This window comes from Molossus molossus, unplaced genomic scaffold (genome assembly GCF_014108415.1).
Source record: "Molossus molossus isolate mMolMol1 unplaced genomic scaffold, mMolMol1.p scaffold_m16_p_16, whole genome shotgun sequence".
In the NCBI taxonomy this organism is placed as follows: domain Eukaryota; kingdom Metazoa; phylum Chordata; class Mammalia; order Chiroptera; family Molossidae; genus Molossus; species Molossus molossus.
The window spans coordinates 70,025,429-70,039,403 of record NW_023425351.1 but is presented as its reverse complement, the minus strand read 5'-3'; the positions used below and the strand labels follow the sequence as shown (position 1 = coordinate 70,039,403).

The following is a 13,975-nucleotide window of genomic DNA, read 5'->3' as shown; positions in this document are numbered from 1 at the left end:
TAAAAGCATGGGAGTGCAGAGAGGTGAAGGTCTGAGCCCAGATTTAAATGTCCTTCGACAGCAGAGGGAGGCTTCCCATAGGTCCTAGCGCTAGAGCCAGGGCCCGTGCACATGCCTGGCACACCGAGAAGGGGCAGCGGCTCTCTCCTCAAAATCAGTAGCCGGCACCTCAAGTGAAAGAAAATGCCCTTTTCAGTCTTCCTGCATGAGGCACCCTGAGACACAGAGGGCACTGCCCTAATCCACGGAGCAGCAACCCAGACCACCTGACCATTCATCCCACAAACACGTCCTGAGCACCTGCCACCCCCCGGCACGGTGCTGAGCACCGGAGGAGAAATCGAAGAAGTCAGAGTTCCTGACTGTAAGGAATTTAGACTTCAGTGGGACTGCAGGTGGGGACACACGGTGGTGGGGGGCTCTCCTCGCCCACGCCATGCCCGACACAGGGCCGTCTGCAGCGGTGCCCACCGTGTCCCAGGGGAAAGAGACTGCAGGAGGTCACGTGACTCCTGTCACACCAGGTCTGTCCCACTCTGCAGCCTGGGTGTCCCTACGACGGCACAGGAGTCACTCACAGGTCCCTCCTCATCCTGAGAGGCAGCAGAGCTCGAACCCGGGGCCTCGCTCCCCTGCACGTGCCTCTCTGTCATAGCACTTACCACCCTGCACTAGAAATGCCTTTTAATGTGGCTGCTTCCCTCTGAGCTGAACACTGTCTAAGCAGGAAGAAAGTATTACCCAGCTCGGTGGCCCAGCGCGTAGCCCAGCCCAGGAACGCGATCCCAGGAATATATAACCATCACCCCGAAGAGATCAAACGTAACATCACCCCCGCTGGGATAAGGTGAAGTGGAGGCTGTGCCCCTGACAGGTGTACCGAGGAGGGCACCGCACCTCGGTGCAGGTCCTGCCCAGAGAGAGCAGAACGTGAACCTGATCTCAAGGAACCATCGGCAAACCCCATCTGAAAGACAGTCCACAAAAACACCGGCCTGTGAAGTATTCAAAACGCTTGTATGAAAGGCAGAGGAAGACAGCATCCGTCTTCAGAACCCAGACAACCCAGTGTGCGATCCTGACCTGGATCCCGTATAGACAAGAAGGAACAAGGGGCCGGATCAGCTTATGGACTGTGGATCAGACAACAGTCCCCAAACCTCATTCACACCCTCGTTCTACTGTAACTGTAGGTGTACAAGAGAGGGCCCTTGTTCTTGGCAAATACCAAGGCATCGAGTATTCAGGGTGGTGGGGAGATAGCACACCCACCTTACTCTGAGTCATGAGAATGCATGCACCGCAGACAGAATGGTAACACCAACATGGGAAGATGCTACAGCGGGTGAATCTGGACAAATGGGTGCACAGGGCTCTCGGTACTGTCCTTTTAATGCTTCTGTAATAAGTATTTTAATGCCAGGAAGAGGAAGTCAAGGTCTTAAAAATGGGAGGGGGAGGAAAGAAGACAGATAAGCAAATAACTACAACACATCATGACAAATAGGAATACGAAGACGTCCTAGACACACGTGGGAGACTGTCACTAATACTGCAGAGGGGTCAGATGGGAGATGCCCCTGCCCAGTCCTTTCCCCTGCCTACCAGGGTTTCTGCATCTGGCTCCTCCTCGCTGAACAAGACTCGAGACAGCCCATCCTGGCTCTGAGAGAATCCAGGGACCATTCTCTGAGCCCCTAAAACCTCAATGCATTCTTCTACCTTAGCACTTAACACACTCTTACAAGTAACTTCAGTACATTGTTACCTCCCTACCGATTACGAATCCCTTGATAAAAAATGATGGTGATGGTGGTGGTGGTGGCGATAGTGATGATGATGATGATGATGGTGATGATGATGATAATGATGGTGATGATAATGGTGGTGGTAGTAGTGATTGTGATGATAATGATGATGGTGATGATGATGATGATGAAAATGATGGTGATGATAATGGTGGTGGTGGTAGTGATGGTGATGATGATGATAATGGTGATGATGATGATGGTGGTGGTGGTAGTGATTGTGATGATAATGACGATGGAGATGATGATGATGATGATAATGATGGTGGTGATGACGATGATGGTGGTGGTGGTAGTGATTGCGATGATAATGACGGTGGAGATGATGATGATGATGATAATGATGGTGGTGATGATGATGGTGGTGATGATGATGGTGGTGATGATGATGGTGGTGGTGGTGGTGATGGTGTTGATGGTGATGATGATGATAATGATGGTGGTGGTGTTGATGGTGTTGATGGTGATGATGATGATAATGATGGTGGTGGTGTTGATGATAATGATGGTGATGGTGATGACGATGATGATGATGATGGTGGTGGTGATGATGCTGCTGCTGCTGATGATGATGATAATGATGGTGATGGTGTTGATGGTGATGATGATGATAATGATGGTGATGGTGTTGATGGTGATGATGATGATAATGATGGTGGTGCTGTTGATGGTGATGATGATTAAGGCAGCAGTAACTATTTACTCTGTCTCTGTTACGTGCCAGGCATGACACTAAGTAACTCTCCACACATCTCATTTAAACTCCACAAAAACTCAAGGGCTTTAGTAATTTCTTAATTGCCATTTTGCAGACATGGAAAGGGACTGAGAGGGGTTCAGGCACCCAAGGTCATAAAGAAGAGGCAGAGCTGAGATGCGAAGGCAAGCCTGGCTCACTTAGCACTGTGCTACAGCCCTTCTTCACCCAGCAGCCGATCGAGCTCCAGTATCATGTTTAGATCCCTGTGGCTTACACGGGGCAGGCTGGTGATCCAAAGGTGAAGGGGCTCTCTCAGTGTCTTGCTTCTCTGAATTTGCTGAGGACACCCAAACGGAAAACCAGGCGCGGAGGAGGCGCAAGGCGGTGGGAGAAAGCCAGCCCTCAACAACATCAACGGCAGAGAATGCCTCGCAACTGGTAGGTACCCAAGAGCTGGTGGATGAAATTCAGACATGAAAGACAAGCATATGAGGAAGAGAGACATACGTGTGTAATACAATCTCATATTAGATATAACAAATAGAGTCTATGTGTTAAAAATGTCTAGTAAAAGTAAACAAATATAAACCATAAAGATATATAACATAGCCTTGGCCAGTTTGGTTCAGTGGTTAGAGCGTCCGCCTGCGGCCCAGAGAGACCCGGGTTCGGTTCCTGCTAAGGGTACGTACCTCGGTTGCAGTTTGTCCCCGGCCCGGGCTTGGGTTATGTGGGTGGCAACCAGTTGATGTGTCTCTCTCACATCGATGTGTCTCTCTCTCTCTCTTCCCCCTTCTCCCTCCCACTCTATCTGAACAAAAAATGGAAAAAATGTCCTCGGATGAGGATTTAAAAAAAAAAAAAAAAAAAAAAAAAGACTAACATAGGTTCAGGAGCACGACCTCGCTATGTGCAGCGCCATCTAGTGGAGGAAGAGCAGTGTGCAAATGGCGTCGATTCTGAACAGGAGGGAGGAGGAGAAAATGGAACGGAAAAGGCCCTTTTTCCTCTCCATTACATTCTCCACGGGAGCCTGAGCCAACAGTGACCCCGAATGTAAGATTTATATCAACAAGAGAGGTCAGAAGGGTGCTCTCGAACGCTCACGCTCTTGATCATGCCGGGAACACGCCAGGAATACCTTTTAAAGTCCTTAAAATAGCAGCAGGGGCTGACTGGTGGAAAATTATGGAAATGTACAGCTCAACCTGCAGAGGAAGAGATCCGTGCTCGTGGAGAGAGGCACGGACGTGTTTCAGACGTGCGTCCACGCACCTGGTTACGGATGCTCTCCTCGGCAATTTAAGCTTCAGGAGCTGCGCCCTCGACCACCGTACGAACCACCAGCTGCTGCTCATTCTGTACCTGATACAGTATTAACCAGAGAAGCTTCCTGAAGTATGGGTCTCACTGTCAATACTTCCCGGACTGAACACCAAAATCGTTTTAATAACATCACGTTACCCTAAGGGAGGAAACTAGATGGTTTAGGTATTAAATTATTATGGACTTTACACCTGGAAAGTGAGGCCACCGATACACACACATCTGTGTCAGGGCGTCCTGTTGAAAGACCAAGTAGTGTTTCTTAAGCACCTACTGTGGGTTAGACTCCGTATATATGTTTAAAACAACCCTGCCAAGGAAGTATAAGGTCCCCAATTATACAGATGAGGAAACTGAGGCTCCAAGAAATGAACCTGTGCATTGTCGCCACCCATAATCACATGGCCCTTTCTGCACCAGCTCCTCCCTTGTTACGTGAGACTGTTTTCCACGTAAATGCTCTCTCCACCACACTTCCCACGCTGCCACTGGTTGCCAAGTCCCTGCCTCATTCATGCCCCTGCCTGCGACCCTCCGTGCGTACCCGTCTGCCCTGTCCCACACCGTAACCGAATTTCCCACGGAGGTCAAACATGAAAATCCAGCCACAGAGAAAGCTCCCCCTCCCCCTGCTGCTCACAGGTAAACTGCCCAGGGTTCGGAGGTGGGCGGATACGATCTGAACCCTGGGTCACTGCTCCGCTGCTGTCTGATCGTAGGCAAGTTATCTGACCTGCCCTTCCTGCCCTTGGTGTTCCCATCTGCAAAAGAAGGTAAAATGATTTTCTCTTTTAAAACTACTGGAGAAATTAAATGAAGGAATGTACACAAAGCACCTAACCCAGAAAAAAGCTCTTGATAAATGTTAACTACTATTATTAGCAATTGCAAGGTAAGTATATTCAACCCCCCCCCCCCCGATAGCCAACACCACTGTCTGTCTGAATATGTTCCTGCATGTTCCTGCTACACTTTTTTCTCTTCTGAGCCCGTCTTTAGAAGCTGGAGAATTTGTAAACACACCATAAACAGACTCTAAGTCCCTGATAATCATGCTCGCAATCGCTCTGTGAAGAGCAGAGCATTAAAATACAAAGCTGTGCGCCTCTAAGAGGTTCGGTCGAGAGAGATGGACCTTTACCAGGGGTTTCACTTATGAACTTTCTAGAAGCAAGTTCTCCTTTTCGTCCTTGACCCCTGGCATGTACACAGTTAAAATCCCTTCCCTGAATACTTACTCAAGACTGAAAGTACTGTGGGGAGCAAAAGGATAAAGTGAGCCTGCCTTCCGGTAAAACACATTTTCGGGAACCTCTTTTAAAAATTCATCATCACCGCCCTGGCCAGTGTGGCTCCACTGGTTGGGCGCCATCCTGTGCACCCAAAGGTTGCCAGTTTGATTCCCAGTCGGGGCCCAAGCCTGGGTTGCAAGCTCAAGCCCTGGTAGGGGGCGTGCAGGAGGCAGCGGGTCGACGTCTCTCTCTCACGAGGACCTCTCAGTCTCTCTCTCTCTCTCTTCCTCTCTCTCTGAAAGTCAATAAAAAAAATATTTCAATGACTACGAACTTGAAATTAGCTTCCCCAATGTTTCCATAAATGCTCACTTTAGGCATTAGAAAAAAATCAGGCCTGACTCTAAGGGAAACAATTGCAAATGATTCTTTTAAAAAAAAAAATTCATTATCACCCATGGAAATTGCTGTCTTCTACAGCGAACCGTCTACTTCCAATCAAACAGCAATGTCAAGTTCTGTCCTCACATCGCTCTTCTCGGGAAGCTCAGCGGATGCTGCGGCCTCGCAGCCTCGAGCAAACAAACGTGCCCACGCGGGGCCTGACGCCTCGGAGCTGTGCGCCCTGACCTGGACCAGTTACTTGGTTTCCGAGCCTCCGTGTCTCATCCGAGAAAACAGGAAGGAAGCCCCTACCTTGCAGAGATAAGGCACAGGAAGCGCATGGCGGGGGCCCTGCGGCTGGCAGCTTTTTTTTTTTACCCTCACCCGAGGGCATTTTTGCATTTATCTTCAGATAGAGAGGGAAGGAGAGAGGGGGGAGGAGAGAGAGAGAAACATCGACGTGAGAGGGACACATCGAGTGGCTGCCACCCACACAACCCCAACCGGGGCCGGGGACAAACTGCAACCCAGGTACGTGCCCTTCGCGGGAACCGAACCCGGGACTCTCTGGTCCGCGGGCCAACGCTCTAACCACTGAGCCACTGGCCAGGGACGTTTGGCAGCTTTTATTATCATCGTTATCCCTCTGCTCAGGGACACTTGGCTTCTATTTTGCTGGTTAAAAAAATAAAAGGGCCCGTTCACCTCCCTGGAGTGGCCATGAGGACGGGAAGGAAGCGGGCCAGGTGGCACTGCCTCTGGTCCCGATCGCTGCTCTGGCTGTGGGCGTGTGGCACTCCGGCAGGTGAGAAGGCTCACAAGGCCTCCAAATTTCTGGGTTTGATCCGTCCCAAGAACTCTCATTAGGGGTTTGAGGAAGGAGAGCTCATTGTATTCGCGTGCACTCCCGTGATAAGTTCCTCGAGACAGTAAAAGTAAATAAACATCTGATTCAAAGCAGACCTGACAACATCTCATTACCTCCCGGAGAAGGACCCCTGACGTGCACCGTGCACCGCCGTTAAAGACCAGGGATGTGCTCCAGGGATGAGCTCCCCCTGGCCAGCACTGCCTCCCCTCGAGACTGCCCCCCCCCCCCACTCAGGGGCTCTGCCTTTCTAAGGAGCAAAGCTCTTTCCTGAACGCTGGACTCCAGATATGCGAATTCTCCTTCCTTTGTGACAATTTGAACGTCACACTGAAAGGAAGGCGAGAGTGGAGACCGGAGCTGGAAGGGCCGAGGACCAAGGGTGAGTACGGGGAGGCGAGATGAGGCCCTGCCCCCAGAAGCTCCCTCTCAGGCAGAGAAGAGGTGCAGTGACCCGGTGACGAGCGTCACGTTCTCAGAGCACAGCACCAGCGCTGGGGCGGCCAGACAGCGGGCAAGCTGACCGGCTGGGGGAGGGAAGGGGTGGGAGGAGCTAACTTCGGGCAGAACTGTAAAGGACTGAGTATAAAAATAATGCTGTGTAACATCTTTCCACCCCAGCACCGGCTAGAGAGAAAAGAGCAAACACAGCATGTAAAAGGCTGGGTTTTCATCTCCTTCTGTCATTAGCTAACGGTCCCATCACAGGTGACCTTGGTCCCTCTGAGGGTCAGCATCCCAGGAGGGAGGAACAACGGGCTTGAAGAACAAAGCGTGAACCTTCACTCGAATATTCTGTAAAATAAGAATGTCACCTCGGGTAGTCACTTCAGTTCTTGGGTCTTGGTTTCTAAAACTGCAAAATTGGGCAAATAGCCTGGAGATTTCTGGGCTGTTACCAGTATTGACGTTACAGACATGACCGGCACTGAGAAGTGGAGTGAATGTGTTCCCAGTCACTAACTATTTCAAAAAGATAGCTGAATGACGAATGAGACCTTCCTTAGGAAAGTTAAGGCCATCTGTAAACGTAAAACTCACTCTCAAACTAACGCACCCAAGCACACCAGTTTCCCCCAAACAGAGACCTTGTTCTCCCCTCTCTGCCTCCAGGACCCAGCGTGGTACAGTCTCCAAAAACTTGTTTCTAATGTCCAGATACCGAGACACGAGCTCGCCATCCTTGGGTCGCTCTGAATTGTTACACACTAAAGAAAATTCAGACACGGTTTCTCTAAAAACCTGAGTCAGCAGCACATCCGTTCTCTACCCAAAACAAAAACGGAAAACCCCAAGAAATACAATTAGAAACAAAATCACCACACCCTCCTCCAGATGTGGCAGACTCTCACACTCTAGTAAGAAAGCGCCCCGCCTAAATATAATTCTGCAACTTTCATTCTCAGTCTTCTCTCCTACTTTCCGTGTCTGATGACACAAGCAAATCCAACTATGTTCCCAAGGGGATCCTCAAAACTGAAACCCGAACCGCTAGGTTCTGCTGAACAGAGGTGCATGCAGGGCAAAGTGGTGACCCCCACCTTATACACCGTCACCCCTCACACACATCCTGCATAGCGCGGAGTCCTAACATCAGAGAAGATGATGAGATCTGAATACTTGTGTGAAAATACCGGCGAAGAACTCGATCTCTCGGGACGCAGACAGACCACCTCCCTCTCGACCCCTGCTCCTCACTTCCTCCTGCCACCAACCACTGCAGAGAACTTGGCAGGGAACCAGCCACCAATCCATATGTTATACCAGATAATTAAAAATACAGGGTTATGTAATCTTATTTAATGGTTACTTGGCTTGTATTGAAAACCATCCAAAGCAATACCAGAGCGCTGGATTGAATTATAATGCGTAAGACATTTCTGAAGATGGTTTTTAGTAGGAGTCAGCACATCCCCTACTAGCAAATATAATATAAAACATGGAGCAGTACTTTCATCTCCAATTAACCTCCTTGGCAAGAAACTGCAATGCCAATCCACTCTATAGGCACTTCTGTGTGTGGTGGGGGAAGAAAACAGCAAAGCCTATTTTCTTTGATTTGGTTTTACATTAAATAAACATTACCCATTACTTTTGATAAAGCAACAAAAGTATTCAATGTCTTGGGGGTGGGGAGGGAAGAAGAACCAGCTTTCCTGAGAAAAATCAAAATAAAAGTCAGCAACTAAGGCCCATCATAAAACACAAAGGCTGGGGGGAAAAGTATAAAAACTGACCTATGTTAGCCCACGAGCCTCTATCTTGAAACCCTCCCAGCTCGAATTTTTACTTAAAGATTATTAGGGAAAAAAAAAAAAAAAAATCAGCCAAAAAGTTGATCCATGTTAACAAAGCTCTAGTTGTTTTTAAAGTGACAGCTCCTCATTTCTAAGCTGTTCCATTATCATAATGGGTTGATTACTGAAGAAGCCTGGTGGTCACAGGAGGGCTTTAATTCGAAAGTGCCTCTTGGCCTGAGCATTAAAATCCTGCAGGATGAATCTTCAAAGAAGACCACTAGACAAACACAGAAAGAAACTTGTTTTGGAAAATCAAGATACGTCCACTGAAAGCAGTCATATGAATTAAATTGATTTCTGCGGGTTTTTAATTACACGGGCAAAGCATTTTGTTCCAGGTCTTCGGGGAAGCCATAAGAGACAGAAGACCTGGTTCAAATGGAGTCCCTCTCCGTTGCCTACAAGCTTGAAGAGCTGGGTCCTCAGCTCCCTCCCCTGGACAATGGAGACATCAATGTCAGCCCCCAAGGGTGCCGGTGTAAGAACTGAACGCAAGAGCCTGTACCTTGAAGGGCCACGGGAACTTGAAAGGACCACGCAAACACAAGGCAGTGCCGCATCTGGGGATGTTAAGCATGAGCTGGACCTGTGACATGCCGCCCCACAACCAGACGGACCCTCCCCTGCAGACCCTCGTCACTGCACTGGTTAGCGCTGGGGCGCCCGTTCCGGAATCGGGACTCCACATAACCCCCGGAAAAAGAATTTCCTTTAGAGGCAGAAAGTCAAAAATATAGCTAAATAAGAATAAAAAATGCTCCCCTCCAGCCAATATCAAGATGGCTATCAGATTTAAAATCAAAGCTTCCTGACAACCATTCAAGTTCAGAGTTAAGACATTTTTAGAAACGCACTTGTGATATTGGAGTTACATAACAGCATAATTAATATTTAAATGACAGGGCTTTGCATTCGGGATATCAGCCTATGATTTAAGGGAAAAGCCTTTTAGTCTGAACTAATCTAAATTAACAGTAATAAGAGCATGTGAGTAACTCTTTTCTTCCTTCACATAACTGTTCCATGTGAGAAATGTACTTCTAACAAGAATTACATCTTTAATGGAAAAGGCAGGTAATCGGGTGGAACGTAAAAGAAAAACAAGAAATGGCAACATTGTCCAATATCTGTTTCAAGTAACTGGAAGCCATTAACACTACTAAAAGCATAGAAACCAGAAGAACTTTGAATGTATTAGCAACACGGTACTATGGCAACATGGCACAGAAAAATAATTCTGACTTTTAAAATAACTCATTAAACTTTTAAACGGTTCCTTTAACTGAGTACAACATAACTTTGATTCAGCCTCTCTATTCAGAAACATTCACCTGCTTCCACAATCCAGAGCACTTCTAACGCCCCTGATCCAACACAACGTACAAAGAAATTTCTTGCAGAGATGACAGCCCAGCTGGCAACAAAAGACGTATGCAAACCATCAAGAGCAAGGAGTACAAACCTCGCCGGAGAGCTAACTGTTCAAAGAGCAGGGGAATCAAACTTCAATTCTTTTTCCCTGGTTTAAGAATGCGTGCCTATTACTTTTTCAAGAGCCCATTTTATTGAAGAAATCAAAATCAGCCTAAAATTAAAAGAACACGGGAAAGCTCTGTACACCAATTCCTCCCGTTCGACAATCCCAATCTGCTGAAATCTGTGGAGACTCCCGGCCGTCAGCACCAGCCGTCCCACACTCCACTCTGAGGAACTGGTTGCGTCCGGCAGACACCGGAGGTCACTGTTTTAAAACACAGATATCTATATACAAATAGAATATGTCTGCCTCATTTTTCACGTTCCACAATGAAAGAGCCAGGCCAGCACTGAGACCGGCAGACCGATTTATCTCGGGAACCAGACTGTCGCTGCAGACTGAGCCGTGGAAAAGGTACCTGATCTGACCAGATAATGCTGCTCCCATTACCCAGAGAAAAAGCAGACCCGTGGCCCCCAAACCCATCTTTATCTGAAACATGTTTTCCAAACCCAGGAGATACAGAGACCTGCTCTGGGAATGAAGGCTTAATTTACCTTCCATCCCAGAAGGCCGCTCAGGAAGCCGGAGGAGGAACAAGCCAGGTGATGCTGTCCTGTGCAAGCAAGTCTCCATATGCCCCTGTACCACGTCCCGTTCCTCCAGCACGGCTCACACCCCCAGTTAGCTCGAGAAGTGCTAAAATGGCTTAGACAGCTAAGACGCCTTGGCCGGTGTTCTGAGCCCCGAGCCAGCCACCAATGAGGGCCATCCAGCTCTCCCGAAATGAGGACAGGCCAGCCAAGAGGGGCTCTTGAGCAGCCTCTTCTCCCTGCCTGCCGCCTCCGGAGCCGGCCTCAAGGCTTGTCATGACCTGCTCACTGCCAGGAAGGGCAGAGCCCAGACTTGGGAGAAATACAGGAATGGGACAGGAAACTGGGCTCTCCCACTAGGACCTCTGGGTCCTTGTCTAAGGTGCGTGGGGTCTGCCCCCAAACCTCTGTCCCGGTCCTCAAACTTCCCTAACAATCCAAGCACCTGTTCCCTTCACCTCTTCTGCATCTGATCCCCTCAAATCTTTCCATCTTCCTCCAGCTCCTTCTTCAGTTCCTGAGGCAAACCAAACACACTGGCTCCCAGAGACCCTCCCAACTCTCCTCTTCAGTGAGATAATTCACCCCACCCCCAACAAAGCCGCCAGATGTGCTCTGTCCCCGACCCAGAAGTTTCCCTTGGGTATCCTCTGAGTCCCCAAGGATCGCCTTCAAGTCTCACCCCAACGCCCTAGCCTTCTCCTTCCTTCTCAAGTCTCCCAGATCCACACCTCGGGCTTTCCCCCAGGTGTCCCACATTCTCCCAGGTCCCCACCCAAATGCCCCCAGCTTGCTACCAGGGCCCCTCCAGTCTCCCAGAGGTCAGTGTCCTGTCCGGCCAGCTCCCCCAGATCTCCGCATTCCCACTCGGTCCCGACCCTCCCTCCCGGTCCCCGGGCCCCCAAGGGCCGCGGGCGACAGTTAAGGGCCGGCGGCGCGCGCCCTCACCTTGGTTCACCAGCCGCAGAGCGTGCGTGAACGAGGGGTCCAGGGAGTCCTTCTCCGCCATCAGCTCGGGCAGGTACTTCTCCTCCATGCTCGCCGGCCGCCCGGGCCCGGGACGCGGACTCGAGGCGGGCGAGCAGCCGCGGCCCCGCAACCCCCGACCGCGCCCGCGCCCGCGCCCCAGCGGCGCGGAACCTGGGCAGGACGCCGCGGCCGAGCCAAGCCGGGCAGTCAGCCCAGCGGCGGCGGCACGGAGCGGGCACCGGCCGCGCACGCCTGTCCCCGGGGGTGGCCGCCCGCCGAGTGCCGCGCGCCGGCGGCCGCTCCTCCCAGACGCGGCCCCGCGCTCCTGCACCGGGCGCAGGGTACGGGCCCGGGCCGGCGCGGCCAGGGGAGCCCTCGGCAGGGCGGGCGGCCGGCGCGCTCGGTGAGCCTCAGTCAGTCCCGGGCGATCGCCGCCAGCCGCCGCCAGCGCCCCGCTCCGCCGCGACCCGCACGCCGTCCGGAGCTCTCTGGGCCGCCGTGCCGAGCGCCCGGCCCCGCCCCCGCCGGCCCCGCCCGCCCCGCCCCGCCCCGCCGGCCCGCTCCGGTCGCGCCTGCGCGCTGCGCCCCCGCCCGGCATCCCAGGCTCGGTGCCCCGCTGCTCCGCCACCGCGTTCGGGTGGGGCCGCTCGGGCTGCGCTGACAGTCCGCAGGGAGGAGGCATCTGGGGCCCCTCCCGTCTGCCCGCACATCCCTCCAGCCCTGGGGGCGCTAGGGGAGCCCCACGAGGCTATTACAGCATGGCCAGACTCAGAGACCCAGAACTGAGGCCCAGAGAGGTCAAGCGGTTGGTCCAAGGTCACCCAGCGAGCAATTCCGGAGCGAGAGCTGCGCTCTTGGCGGCCCCCTGGGTCAAGGGCCAGGACAGAGGACGGGAGCGGAGCCCCTGCGCGCTCAGGGACAGGCCACCGAGCCAGCCTCCCTGCTAGGGCTCCCAGGACTTGCCTAACTTATTACGCTTTGCTGTCCCCTCCTGTTTGCAAGGAAACAACGCAGGCGCTCAGTCCTTCCCTGGGGCCCAGCTCTGAGCGCCAACCTCCAGCCCCTTGGTGCCCAGGTTGATTACATAAAAGTGCATGCCCTTCAGTGAGTCTTTGTCATCCCCTGTTGACACTCGGTTGTCATTCTCTTTGCCCTGAGTCGGCTGTGCCCGGATACAGGAGAGCAAGCCTCTCTGGTGGCTGCCTCCTCGTGGGGAGGGTGCCCCGGGTGCACACGGGTGCTCCTGTCCTCCGTGCCCCTCTGCCTCCTCGTGGGGAGGGTGCCCCGGGTGCACACGGGTGCCCCTGTCCTCTGTCCCCCTCTGCCTTTTCGTGGGGAGGGTGCCCCGGGTGCACACGGGTGCCCCTGTCCTCCGTGCCCCTCTGCCTCCTCGTGGGGAGGGTGCCCTGGGTGCACACGGGTGCCCCTGTCCTCAGTCCCCCTCTGCCTCCTCGTGGGGAGTGCCCTGGGTGCACACGGGTGCCCCTGTCCTCCGTCCCTCTCTGCCAGTCCCCAACAAACCCTCCTCCAGGTCATTTTCAGATTTCTGAATCTTGTGGAATAACCATCCCCAGCAGGCCAACGACTCTAGTCTGTCCTGCCTCCCCCCAAACCCCCACATTATGTCCTGGCCTCAATGTCACCTTCCCTGGACAGCCTTCCAAAAACTTCTCTGGCCGCCCTCTCCTGCCCCCAGCAAAGCTTGTCAGTGCTCTGTGTCCCCGAGCGCTGGTCAGCCCTCACTCACGGAAGGCTGTCATTCTGCTTTCATCAGACCATGGGAACCTCATGGGCAGGACTAAGGTTTGTTTTGGAGGAAGAGTCCCCAGCACCTAGTGCATTAGGGCAGGTGTGGGGGCAGCAGAAATGTTTGTTGCAAGAATAAGCCAGTGGCGAGCCCGGGACGGAATCCTCCTCCCAGCTCCCCAGGCAGCCCAGTGTTCGCGGGGTGCAGACAGAGACTACAGGCGCTACGAGTGGGCTGAGTCCCAGCCCCCAACACCCACCGTCCCCAGTCTCAAACACCCCATCCCCTGCTCCACCCCTAGACTGACCTGGCTCCCACCTACGGTGCAAAGTCCCCAGTAATTTTCTCTCTTTCTTTGGTCTAAACTTTCAAGAGGAGGTCAAATGAGAAAGTAAGTGTGTGGCCTCCGGGACCAGACAGCCTGCTGTTCAACTAGCTGGGTATCTAGGGGGAGTTACCTCTGTGCCTCAGTTTCCTCATCTGTACGGTGGTGATCACAGTGGAACCTATTTCATAAGAGTTGTGAAGACTGAATGTATCCATTTGTAGTGAAATCCCCCAATCAGACTCT

General features: G+C 52.2%; 1 protein-coding gene across 1 annotated transcript in view; it reads right to left on the bottom strand.

Annotated features, from left to right (window-relative positions):
• The window catches only part of KHDRBS3 (KH RNA binding domain containing, signal transduction associated 3), a 124,266-nt gene extending 112,542 nt beyond the window's left edge, over positions 1-11,724 (bottom strand). The window contains exon 1 of the mRNA XM_036264274.1: positions 11,637-11,724. Coding sequence (XP_036120167.1) covers positions 11,637-11,724 — 88 coding nt within the window. The remainder of the gene's footprint in view (positions 1-11,636) is intronic.
• Between the last annotated feature and the right edge of the window lie 2,251 nt (positions 11,725-13,975).